The sequence below is a fragment of the Apteryx mantelli genome, chromosome 12 (genome assembly GCF_036417845.1).
Source record: "Apteryx mantelli isolate bAptMan1 chromosome 12, bAptMan1.hap1, whole genome shotgun sequence".
Classification (NCBI taxonomy): domain Eukaryota; kingdom Metazoa; phylum Chordata; class Aves; order Apterygiformes; family Apterygidae; genus Apteryx; species Apteryx mantelli.
Genome location: NC_089989.1, coordinates 6,923,528 through 6,935,832, shown reverse-complemented (window position 1 = coordinate 6,935,832; position 12,305 = coordinate 6,923,528). Strand labels below are relative to the sequence as shown.

The 12,305-nt window shown below is 38.9% G+C and overlaps 1 protein-coding gene across 4 annotated transcripts in view; it reads right to left on the bottom strand.

Annotated features, from left to right (window-relative positions):
* Positions 1-12,305, bottom strand: part of PHF2 (PHD finger protein 2) — a 105,893-nt gene that overhangs the window by 43,909 nt on the left and 49,679 nt on the right. For 3 of the 4 annotated variants that reach the window (XM_067303804.1, XM_067303808.1, XM_067303806.1), the window contains exons 2-3: positions 7,007-7,092; positions 1,852-1,966 (exon numbers count right to left, since the gene is read on the bottom strand). In XM_067303804.1, coding sequence (XP_067159905.1) covers positions 1,852-1,966; positions 7,007-7,092 — 201 coding nt within the window. Of the gene's footprint in view, positions 1-1,851; positions 1,967-7,006; positions 7,093-8,171; positions 8,240-12,305 lie in introns of those variants that run through there. The other variant, XM_067303805.1, reaches the window with a different exon arrangement.

Sequence of the window (12,305 nt, the reverse complement as noted above, 5' to 3'; positions counted from 1 at the left end):
GACTGCTGAGTTTTGGGTTTTGGTCTGTGAATATCTGCAGATTTCATTTATTTTCTCTTAAAAGAGAAAATTTCTCAAAAGGACTTTGTTTTACTAATGCCACAAAAGTAGAGGTCTCAGGTCTGACTATTGCCAGGAATCCTTTCCACACCACACCATTCCTTCTCAGAAGCTTCATTCTGGCAGCAGGGATTTTCTTATGTGCATATGTAAGTGGGAAGCAAACAAAATAAATGGAGGTCCACATTTTTCAAAATTTGGGAGTGACAGAGATATTGAATATGTGAGTGCAGATCTTCCAGTTACGTGCAGACCTCCCAGACATGCAAGCGCAGTACATATACTGGGTGAACGTCAGATTCCTGTTTCTTTTCAGTTAGAAAGGAGGAGGAATCCCATACAGTCTTGCATATCTATCTTTTACTAAGGTGCTGAAAGCATTAATTGAGAACACATATCACTGGAGTGATTGGGAAAGTGAAGACATTCACTAAAAACCAGAACTGCAATCTTTTCTGAAAGAAATTTGTTAGTTTAAATGTGATCATTTAATTTTAAATCACATCGCTGGTTTGGACTTTGTGCAAAAGCTTAGGTTTTTGGATTCAGAAGCCCTTAGAACCTGCAATTTAGGAGGCCATCCTAGATTACTGAAATCATTCTGTCTAGAACTTATTCCTTTTTTATGAAATTAGCTTTGCAACCTGTAAAGTTGCTCTGTATAGAAAAAAAAAGAAAAAGGAAGAAGAGAGGAAAAAGGAAGAAGAGAGGAAAAAGGAAGAAGAGAGGAAAAAGGAAGAAGAGAGGAAAAAGGAAGAAGAGAGGAAAAAGGAAGAAGAGAGGAAAAAGGAAGAAGAGAGGAAAAAGGAAGAAGAGAGGAAAAAGGAAGAAGAGAGGAAAAAGGAAGAAGAGAGGAAAAAGGAAGAAGAGAGGAAAAAGGAAGAGAAAAATGGAAGAAGGAAAAAAGGAAAAAAGAAAGAGAAGGAAAAAAAGAAAGAAAAAAGGAAAAATGAGAGGAAAAAAAGAAAGAAAATAGGAAAAAGAAAAAAGTCTAAGCCAAAACTTAAAGAGGTCCAAAGACTGTAGCCAAGCAAATAAAAAGACTGGGTCCTGAATTAAGTGAAATACATCTGTAAGTGCTGCAAACACTCTGCAGAGGTATTTTCAGCCTTCTCCTTAAACAGCCTAGGACCAACATCTGAAATTAAAAGTGAAATTAAATTCTCCATGAAATAAAGAAGTTTTGTGTTTACCAAGTACAAGTTTCCAAGGATTCTTTAAAAATAATTAGTCATTAATAACTAAGGATTTATTTGGCTTAGACCTACCTTAAAGAACCAGAGGAGAATCATTCTTTTTAGAAATGGCTGCGAAGCAGCCTAATAAAGCGTGGAAGATGTCACCTAACAATCAGCACTATTCATTACCCCAAATAAGAGGGCCTTTGTCCCCATAGTAACTGAGGATGTCACTGTTCTGTTCAAGATGGAGACAGACTTCAGAAATACCCCTGGAATTTTTGAGAACTGGATAATTCTTTGCCATAATTTGTTAGTTTCTTATTCAAGCATATGTTGTAGGGGTCAAACACGTCCTTGCTCTTGCGTTCATAATATTCGCTTCTGCTGAAGTCCATGGGAATCGGGCTCAATCAACAGTAGACTTTAATACGGTTGCACAAATACAAAAAAGGAAAGAGCTTGAGACATTAGCAACAGAACAGTGTTCACTTAAACTCCATGTCCCTGTACTGTAGAGCGCTTTCAGCAAGGATCATGATCAGCTTCCTGCGAAACCGGCCATATGCTTTACAACAACAGCACTGTTTACTTATGCAGCTGAACAACCTACCTTGGAAAAGTACGACTTCGAAGTTCCTTTATAAAGACTTGACTCCCGTTCTGTACAGGTTTGACCTCTGTAGTCTGTCCAGTATCGTGTTTATGCCAATTTCTTTTCTTTTTCACTGAAAAAGAACGAATTGGACAGCACCATATGCTAAGTAGAAGATAATTATTAAGACATTTGATGGAAGGACAGATCTTCATAGCACTTTTTATGTGAGCAGAGAAGAGGGAACCCCCACTATGCTGCATTGCAAATTTTAATATTGCTCTTGATTCTCCATTAGACAATTATACTGTAGCCTGAAGATCTATTATATACAGAACAGTGTTCGTTTTGTAACACAAGGGCAACCAGACGGATAATTACTGAGCTGCACAGCTACCACAGGCTTCATGCAAACACGGGCTCTGGACATTTTGCACTTGCCAGACTACACAGTTTTTATCATAAAACTCTTAGAAAGCCACTTTTCTGCTTTTTCAATGTGTACTATAGTTCTTTATGAACATATTTATCCTGAATTACCTTAATCTAAAGGTCTGTTCAAAAGTAAGTAGCAGATTTAACATTGATTTTGATGGGCTTTGAATTATGCCGAGTACAACATGCACATAAAAGGAAAAAAAAAAAGTGCAAGGACACTGTAAACACAATTTTTAGAACTCCTTTTATTCCTAGGTTTTGCTACACAAGCCAAGCTTAGGCCTTAAGTTGACAGGACCAAGAAGGCCCCTGAACAATGTTCCTAGCGGATGACAGACGTACAGGCAAGTTCGTCATGAAAAAAGGGTCAGCTGGAATAAGCACAAATAAGTAAGTCAAATGTCAGTGTGGTTCTGCCTTGCCTTTTTGACAGCCTGATAACACTGAGCAAGAAAAACTGATCAGCTTTTTATTTTAGTTAGCTTTATCTCTCTCAGCTGTTCCTACTTTCAGATTCTGTTTGGACATGCTCATTTTTTTAGTAAATTGTTTTTGTCCCAAGTACATATTCATAGTATTTTAAATATAATATAGCAGAATTTTCATATGTCACAACTTTCTTTTATTTTTTACCCTTCTTTTACATTGTGAAACTCAAAATTTTACTCCACAGTCAAGATGTCTTATGATCTTCTTACTGCTCAAAACAATTGGGGAAGGAACCAGACTCCTCAGTAACCATGCATGGACAGCACCCTTTCCCCAGTCTTTGCAATGCAAACACATATCCACATGCTTTTTTATTAAGAAGCAAATGTGGAGGCCACAGCTATAACACATAAGGTCCGGAAAATGTTAACTTTGTTTTCTTGACCACAACCCTGGAATAATTCAAGTAAAGACATCTACCAACGAATCCATCCCAGGTTTTGCACAAAGCATGTTGGTTTTATTAGTTCCATGCAGCTCTCCAGCCTAGCTGGATATATTCATTAAAGCTGCTAGTTCTTTATCTTAATGACTCTCAGGCTTAGCGTATTAATTCAATGCTCCTGGTAACAAAGGAAACAAGCCCTACATGAATACCAAATCTTCCTCCTTTCCTTTCCAGTGACTGTCCCCTCCCCCCTCAACAGATCTGATCTAGTACTGGGATTCTTAGCACAAGTCCTGGTAAAACAGGTGTGTTCCTTGCCATAGCACAAAGTAGAGAGTTCACCATATAAGCATACTCTTTTATTGTACTTAAGACAGCATGGAACGTCAAAAAAAAAAAAAAAAGCAAATCAGTGTGTTTTTCAGCAATTCACTGCAACTCTTCAAAAAGCACAGGGAATTACTTCTGTAGGCACTAAGGGCCGGTAGGCGTCCACCTCTCACAGCGAGGCAACAGATACACATCTGCCTCTGCAGCTGCCCCCGGGAGGAGCGATCTCGTGGATCGCAGCAACGGGCTGCTGCAGCCCATTATACTACATCAAACAACCGGCATTTGGCCCCTTTTCAGCCGTTCTCGTTATGTTTCATCTTTACCACGAACACCACAGTAAGGATTAACGGCCATTCACATGTGTAAGAAATACTAGCTCTGGACAAAAAGGAGCACTTTTTCTTAAATGATTTCAGATTTCTTATTTCTTTTTGCAGAACTCTCTGATCAAAATTTGACCTTTCAAAAGCATAACCCTCTTCTCCAACAGACAACCCTCCAGAGGAAAAAGGGAACACATTTTTATGAAAACAAAATCTCAAAACGAGTAATTCTAGTCTTCAAATATATACTCACATTTTTAAATGCATTTACAAAGAAACGATACCTAGAAGCATCCTGTTAGTTCTTTATTTGTTTTTATTGATTTATTTATTTAAAAACAGTTTCAGCCTGATTTTATTTTGTTCATGTTTATGTAACTTCACTGATTCCAAGGGAATTTCTCCCAATTTTCTCTGCTCTAAATGAGAGCAATCAAATCAAACATTTCAGATTGTGTTATGTAAATGACTCAAGTCTGCCTAAACAGAGCGCTTACATTTTATTTAAATGATGTCAGAAAATTTTTTGTGAATGTGTATAATTTTTCCCAAAGAGAAGTCCCTACAAATTTCATTAAACTGAAATGGCTTAGAATGTCACGTGACAGGAAACAATCTTCTGAAATAGTAGCCACCAAGCCACACTGGTGAAGTGGAAAAATGTAAGAAGAGGAAAATGATTTTTAAATTTGACATCTGGAAAACATATATTGTGGAATGTGTGCTCCAGAAATACACATATATTTTTAAATCCAGACAAGTTGCATAACAGACAATTGGTGTCTGTGCTTTCCTTTGCTAATCTTGCAATAATTAAATCATACTAGTGAATTACTGGCTCTCGAATAACACTTACTCATTTATTACAAAATTGATACTGCTAGATAACTAGTCTGAACATATATTGTAACAGTTAATAAACCAATGAAACTGATCATCTCACAGAAGTCCCAGTAGGGTGCAAGTGCAGCGTACGCAGAACGCACTGCATACAAAGCTTGGCAGAATGAATGCATTAAGCCAGGCTGTTCCTCCCTTCATTTAATTGGTCTTTTAAGTTTTCTAGCCTATCGCACTCCGCAAGGAGGGGCTACAGGATAACAGCCTAATTTTTCAAGAGGATCTATGATTCTGTTAGTTAATGGTGAAAACTATTATACATCTTGAGAACCTCTGATCTTACAACTCAGCAAAATTCAAGGTAAGGTAATCTAGAACCAATGTTTAAATGTTCCTGCAAATTTTTACACTCAACTACTTTAATGATTGGTCTTATACATAATTAAACTTTCTGTAATGCATTTGTCAGAAGAAAAAAAATCATATTGTTGAACTGCAAAATGATACAATTTTCTGTATTTCTATCACACTGATAGCCTCATATATTGATAAGAGTATAATAGTGACAGTGCTGTACAATGCAGATTGGGAGGGACGTACTGCCAAAGTCAGATCTTATTTGGAATAAAAAGAAGTTAATAGCCAAATCCACTTATAATATTAAAAGTTAGTTGATGGTTCAACTCTCCTTGTCATAGTTCGTATATGAAACTTGCAGTCTTCTTATCAAAACAACCACTGCTTGAATTCTAACGTTATGCACCACTGTTTTTTTATAGAATTTATATTTAATTCCTGATTATAGACTGTTGCTATGTCTGTCTGATTTGATTTTTTTTTTCCCCTCGCACTGAAAAGTAGGTGCCTTTCATCATTCATAATTCAAAGAAAAGTGGAAGAAATCAAAGCATCAGACACATTTCAATGTTATACAAGACTCTCAGAGGCTAGAAACCCTGTGCTTTTTCTTCCACGCTGGGTCAATAATAGCCTCAGAGTATCTGCAGTCATACCTCCCTTTTCAACACAAGCCATTCTACTGGCAAATTGTTCATTTTAAGATGATTTGTGGTTATTTGTTTGACCGATTTCCAGTCCATTTGTCAGAAAACTTCCAACAAAACATTAGAAAGACTGATTCATTTAAATCAAAACATTTTGTGGGAATGTATTGATTTTGTTAAGTCTTTCATGACAAGCCTCTCAAGAGTTTTTTTTGCCAGCTTGCCCAATCTGTGGGTGCCTTGGTTTGCACCAAAGTTGTTAGCAGACAACCACCTGGCAGACAGGAACAACTGCTACTCATTCAGGTTTCTAAGTCAGACTTCATTTTGAGAAAGTTCAAGTGGAAAAGTGATTCTAATTTTTGCCTCAAAATGAACTTTTCACATTCCTCCCCTTTGCTACCAGAAATTTCTTAAACTTGAATTTTCAATGCAGCGCAGAAATAATTGCTTGTTTTTAAAATTATTGAATTTTAATGCAATAGAAATCTGTTTCTAGCCATCCCTTATTTCTCACTGAAAATTAAACATTATGATTCTTTCAACTACTGGCACAGATGAGTACAGTATCCTTCCCTCTGTATGTTGCCATAATATAGCAAAACAGTGAAAACCTCTGCATCATTGTTGCTTATTTATAATAAATGGCTTTCCAGTAAAGCATTTATTTTTTTACAGTGATAGGTTTCTTTTTTTTTCCATTGTGTAATAAAAAGAATTTGTGAATTAATCTGACCTCAGCAAACACATCCTACAGTTTTTTCCCAGACAAAACTCCCACTGAGATCAACTGTCACTTTTACTCAGGAGAACTTTTGCCTGTGAAAGAACTACAAGAATTGGCACTCTCAGTGCATCCTACAATTTTGACTGCCACTGAAATTGCAGTTCTATATCTAGGCCAAACATAACATACTGTTTCTTATTCTTCTTATCAGAAGATAAAAAACATTATGTAGTTTCTAAAAGCCACTGTATTAGAAGTAACTATCACTGCAGAAATTTTTATAGTCCACAGTACTAAGTGTCTCACAACTTTTAATTCCTTGTGAGAAAGAAAGTGTTATTATCATCTCACAGATTGAGGACTGCAGTAGGACAGGTAAGGTGACTTGCTGTAGCTCACATATACTGCCTGGAGCTAGGCTAGGCAGAGAGATGAATTCAGATCTCCAGAATCCCAGTCCATGTTTTTCTCCCCCCACCCCCAATACCTTTTTTGCCTCATGTTTGAATTCCAATTTTTAAGATATAAGCTATTTAAATGTGTCTTTATTAAAAAAGGAAAAAAGATTTCTTTTGCTTAAACATAAAGAATCTATTATCTATATGAGGAGCAGCCAAGCAAGTATACTTACAGGTAGACTTTCCATGGGTTTTCTCACAATTAGGACAATGATAGATGTCAATATCTGGTGCCTCTTCTTCTTCCACACCCACACAGCTGGAATATTTAAAGACATTAGCTTGAGCCCATTTCCAAACATGCAAGCACACAATTAATAACAAAAAAATCCATCAAGCTGTGCATTTAGTATGCAGCTATGTTGACTGCTAAGGGCTATACCAAAGCAAAGCTTAGGTGCTTTTCACACACATACAGTCAGACTGAATTTTTTGCAGCCTGCATTCCTGATGCAGTGCTAAAAGAGGTGTCATTCAGAAGCTACCAGCTTACTGTGGACCTCCGTTAAAATGTGGCAGAAAGTCCCAAAGATTTTCTTTTTCCCAATCAAAGAGACTATTTTATACATGGATTTCTTCAAACACCATCCAGCATAACCTAATTAACAAAACATCTTCTTTACCAAGCATGTACGGACAGCTGCTAGGTCCTAGAGTAATCTTGGCAAGCTATACCATATGCCAGACTTCTGTAGGTTCCATCTCTATTACAATATACGAAGATGAGGAGGAAAAGAAGACGCATAGCTCACAGCACTTCTGGCTGCCAAGAAGATGCGTTGTATCATGGCAGCTGCTTAGAACACCCACGGAGATTACTGCGGATGGCACAACATACGTAACAATACAGCGCAGCCTGCGGGCATGCTGTGTGAATGCAATCCAATGGCAGAACACAGCGCTGGGGAAAAACAAACTAAATTGCAAAGGAATGAAGTATCCAAGATAAGAAGCTGTTGCACAGTCAAAGTACTGAGCAGCCGGCCAAATAATCCAACTGCAGAATGGCACTGTTCCTTCAGAGGGAGCAGAGCAAACAGGGCTCTGTTCCTGCTTGTTCTGTCTGAAATGGCCCAGACTGCAAGGCACATTTGCAGCACAGAAGAAGTTTCAGCTGCCTTACAGAAAGCTGCGTGCTCTGCAATGCAGCTCTCGAGGCATGGCTCCATGAGAGATCAACTTGGCAAAAGGGTCCAAGGGAAGCAACAAAGACAGCTTCCCCTTAATCATCTGCACAGACAAGGCTAGATCACACCATGGCACGAACAATCTTGGAGTTTCTCTACACTCTAAAATGCCTTTGCAGCACTCCTTGGTTAGCAAAAAACTCCAGTATACCTGGCTTCTGCCAGAGGAAGGGTCTGGACACACGTCATGGAGATGCCATCTTCATACATGCGGCAGCATTCAGCCTCCTCATATCCCACCGGCAGTGCAGAGTGGTAATTAGTACAGGAGGACTCCAATGCACAGTTCTCAGTGGCTAATTCTGAACCACGGAAAGCATGGGAGTATGTTTGGTTTTCTCCCACAGACAAGGCAAGAGGGTGGGTCAATTCTGTCAAGTGACAGAAGCATTCTCAAAGCGCTGGGTTCAAGCTGTTGCTTGGTGTCCAAAATTATAAATAAGTAATTAGACAAATTAATGTGGGCTGAGTACCTCAGTAATTACTAAACATGATGATCTAGGTGCAGGAAGGCCCTAAACTGCTGGCTGTTGGAAGATAGGAGGGTGCATTAAAGGAACGATTATGTGTGATCATACTTGCCTAGTTCCTCTATGCTTATCTAAGCATTGCTACTCAACACTGTTGTAAAAACCATCTACCTGGCTAAACAGACCTCTATTTAAGACTTTTCTTGTGTGCGCGTGCAAACACATTTGCAAGATCGGGGCCAGAGGAGTTTCTTAGAAAAACTGAGAGGAGAAATACATAACTCTTAAAATTTACTATGACGCTCTGTTTACAAAGACGGGTGTGAAACCACTTCTGAATCAAAGTTACACAGTGATGTGTAACTCTAAGGATAAAAAACCAGCAATAACATAACGCATAGAGAGTCTGCAACCAAGCTAGAAAAAGCCAAGATATGGAAACAAATCTTTTTACAACCACTGTAAATGCTTTGTCAAAAAAAGGTTCTGCCAGATACTTTGTGGACATTTTCATATTGTTGCAGCCTGTACTCACACTAGTGAGAGTATAGGATTCAGCTCACTCCAAATTGAATTGGACAAGTTGAAAGAAGCTTTGCAACCAAAACCAGAGAAATTCATATTTTTCTGAGTCTAAGTTGCAAAGAGAGCTGCAGCAGTAGCATTGCTGGTAAACAGGATACTATTTCTGAATCATGTAAAAGGAACTGCAGATTTGGCTGTTGTTTTCTGTATTAAACAGTTTCTTGAGAAAATACAAAAGTATTGGGTCTCCCTAAACAGACGGCATGGAAAACTGAAGAATAAATTTACAGATAGGAAAATCATCAAAACAATCCAGTCCTCAGAGTCAAGAATGTACAGGCAGTAAAATATCAGATTAAGCCCTAGAAAACTTAAACAAACCCTGGCAGATTAGAACAAGCAAAATAGACTGTAGAGGATTCCTTTATGCATAAAGCTGCATCAGCTGCTTATGCCACTGGATTCAGCTTGTCAAGCTTAGTAAAGGTATGGATTAGGCTTTATACAAGGGCTTGAAAAGTCTATATTTAGCTAAACTAAGCAGATGAGACCCTTGGGCACTGCATACATTGCTACAGAAGGAGGTATGAAAAGCTACTGCAATAGGCAAAGGCTTCAGTGTGGTGGGAGCTATTGTTCTGAGAGCAAGTAAAAATATTTAACTAGAACAAAATGGGAAAGTAAAAATAACTGACCTCATACTCAAACTGTCCTCTAAAAGATGCAGTCAACTTTTCCAACTACAACAAGGATTTTAAATAAGGTGTGACCGTTTACAGCTAGTAGTAGCCCCAAACTGCTATCTTCACTGTAGATTGAAATTACATGCACTGGCTTTCAAGTGATCACTCTATTGAAATGCCTTAGCTGATCTTAAACCTAAGTGTGAATCACCTTGTGCCCCATTTCCTCAATGAATAGAGCTTGACTCACAGGGTATTTCCATCAGCAGAACTGTTTGCAGGCTTCCACGTGAATATAGGCATAAAAATTTGAATTTCCATAAAGACACACTGATATAGACTATTCCTAAAGAATATTCCTACCAGAATAGGAACAAGGAATTTCCTGCTGGGCTGCCATCAGTTTCCACAGCAAATTTGTGCCTGTGGATGAGAAACACATGGAGATTGCAAGCCTTTGGCAGAAGTAGTGTAAAGTCCTGGAGTGGTCTCCGAGGCAAATTACAAATGCATCTTTTCCTCAAGGTGATTTAATTAACAGTAAAAAAAAAAAAAAAAAAAAAAAAATTTCTCCAGCTGAAGAAAATCATCTCATCTATATCAACAGCGCTGTTCTCTCCCTCAACCCCCCCAAATTCCAGCACAAATGGTGCTTTGTATTTTGTATCTATTTTTTTCGTGAGAATGCTCCACTTTGACCCTACAGTTTCTTTCTTCAGTCCCATTTGCCTGAGCAAAACACAAACACAGAAAGGGCTTGAGTCAAACATTTGACCCCCTACGACGATCAAACGGGTTCAGAGTTAGACAATGCAGGATCACATGCAGCGTGCTCGGGAGCAGCCTCCAGCTACAGGCCCTGCTGCAGAGATTCACACATTAATCTGTCAATATGAACCCTGAATGTGTCACCATCAACAGAGAAGAACTGGAAAAAGCTCTCCAAAGCACTTCTGTGCAATTATTCAGATCTGCTGATGAGATAAAAATGGACATAAGAAGTTCTGCAAAGGAACTGCAAATCTAGTACTGAGGCAGAGCTTACAAAAGCACAGTCTGAGCTGGAAATAGGCTTGGGGAACTGGAATCCCAGCCAGCATCACAGGACTGAAACAGCTGCCTGCCTCCTCACAATCTGTTCCCCACTTCCAGAGGGAACAACTGCGAGGGGCGCACACACCAGGAGCTGGCCTCTCTGAGCCCTACTCTCCTTCCACTGCAGGGGAGGCGAGAAGAGGTCAGGAATGGCTAGAAGGATGCTGGGAGGAAGGCTCACACCGATCACGAGAAGATGGAGAAGACAGCACAAGAGACATTGCTGTTTCATAGGCCTGGAGGGGAAAAGCTATGGAGAGCTGCTCCTGAGAGGGAAGGACAGGCAGGGAGCAGAGGGCCAAGCACCAGGAAGCAGAAGCAGAAGCAGCCTTCCGAGCAACAGCAGGAGCAGATTTGGTCCATTTGTGTCAGCGGTCCGAGAAACAGTGTCAGAAAGCCTGTAGACACCACAAAACAGTATGCTGCCGTCCCAGCAAAATCCCATTCTGCTGCAAAAGCTCACAAATCAAGGAGCATAGTATTCACCCTACAGCAGTCTGTTGAAAGAGACTGCTGAACATGTGGTCCTGTTTGCACAGCAAGGTCAACTCACTGATGCCTGCAATTTGGTACTCAAATGTGTATGCAGGTGCAAACTTGGTGTCCTCTAATAAAGTATCTACAGATCTCCCTGACAGTTCTCACTGTCTACGAATTATCTCTAGCTACTACTTTTTAACTGTGTGACAAGAAGTTTTGCAGGGCCAAACATGTCCTTCTTGGGGGAAAACATCAGGTGCCCAAAGCAAATTTGAAAGAGAAAACTTCTAATTGGTGAAGGGTAAAGAGGAGAGGAAAGAAAATGCTCCCAAGATGTCCCGCAAAGATTTTCATTCACTGTGAATCAGTATTAACATGTGAGAGGCTAGAGCAATAACATGTCAGCTGGGAATCAGGGAAACATCTGGTGCTGAAGGTTATGATGCAAGACATGTAAGACAACAAGACAATACAGATGGGAGAGAGACAGAGACTCACTAATGCAGCTGACAAATACTATTCTACTTTTTTGCCCAACCTGTAGAAAGCCTGTTCCACATTTTTGCCCAAATGCAGTAAAGATCATTGTGTATCAAAGCATATCTTGTTGGAATGATTTAAAGCAACTGAATAGCTGATTTTAAAATGTTATTAAAATGATTTGACTCAGGTTGAGACAGTGTAAAACTAATTTGATAATCAGATAAAAGTGAAACAGTACTACTGATGTATTTGAATTTTACCAAAACTGTTACAGGCAAAAAAAAAACAATGAAAAGTAAAGCCTTTGATGTTGTAGCTATTTTAACTGATATATCACACATTTTACAGTAACTTAAAGGAGAATTAGTGCAAACAGAAGCATTAGCAATCAGAGGATACGAATTACATTATTAGAAACTTTGCCTTTTGCCACTTTAAAGCAAAATTGCTTCTGTGTTCACAGTTGAGCGATGTTCAGGTTTCAATATTTTGACAAAGTTGGTGACATTTTTTTAATATAGGCAGCAATAATAAAAGATCTGTAAATTG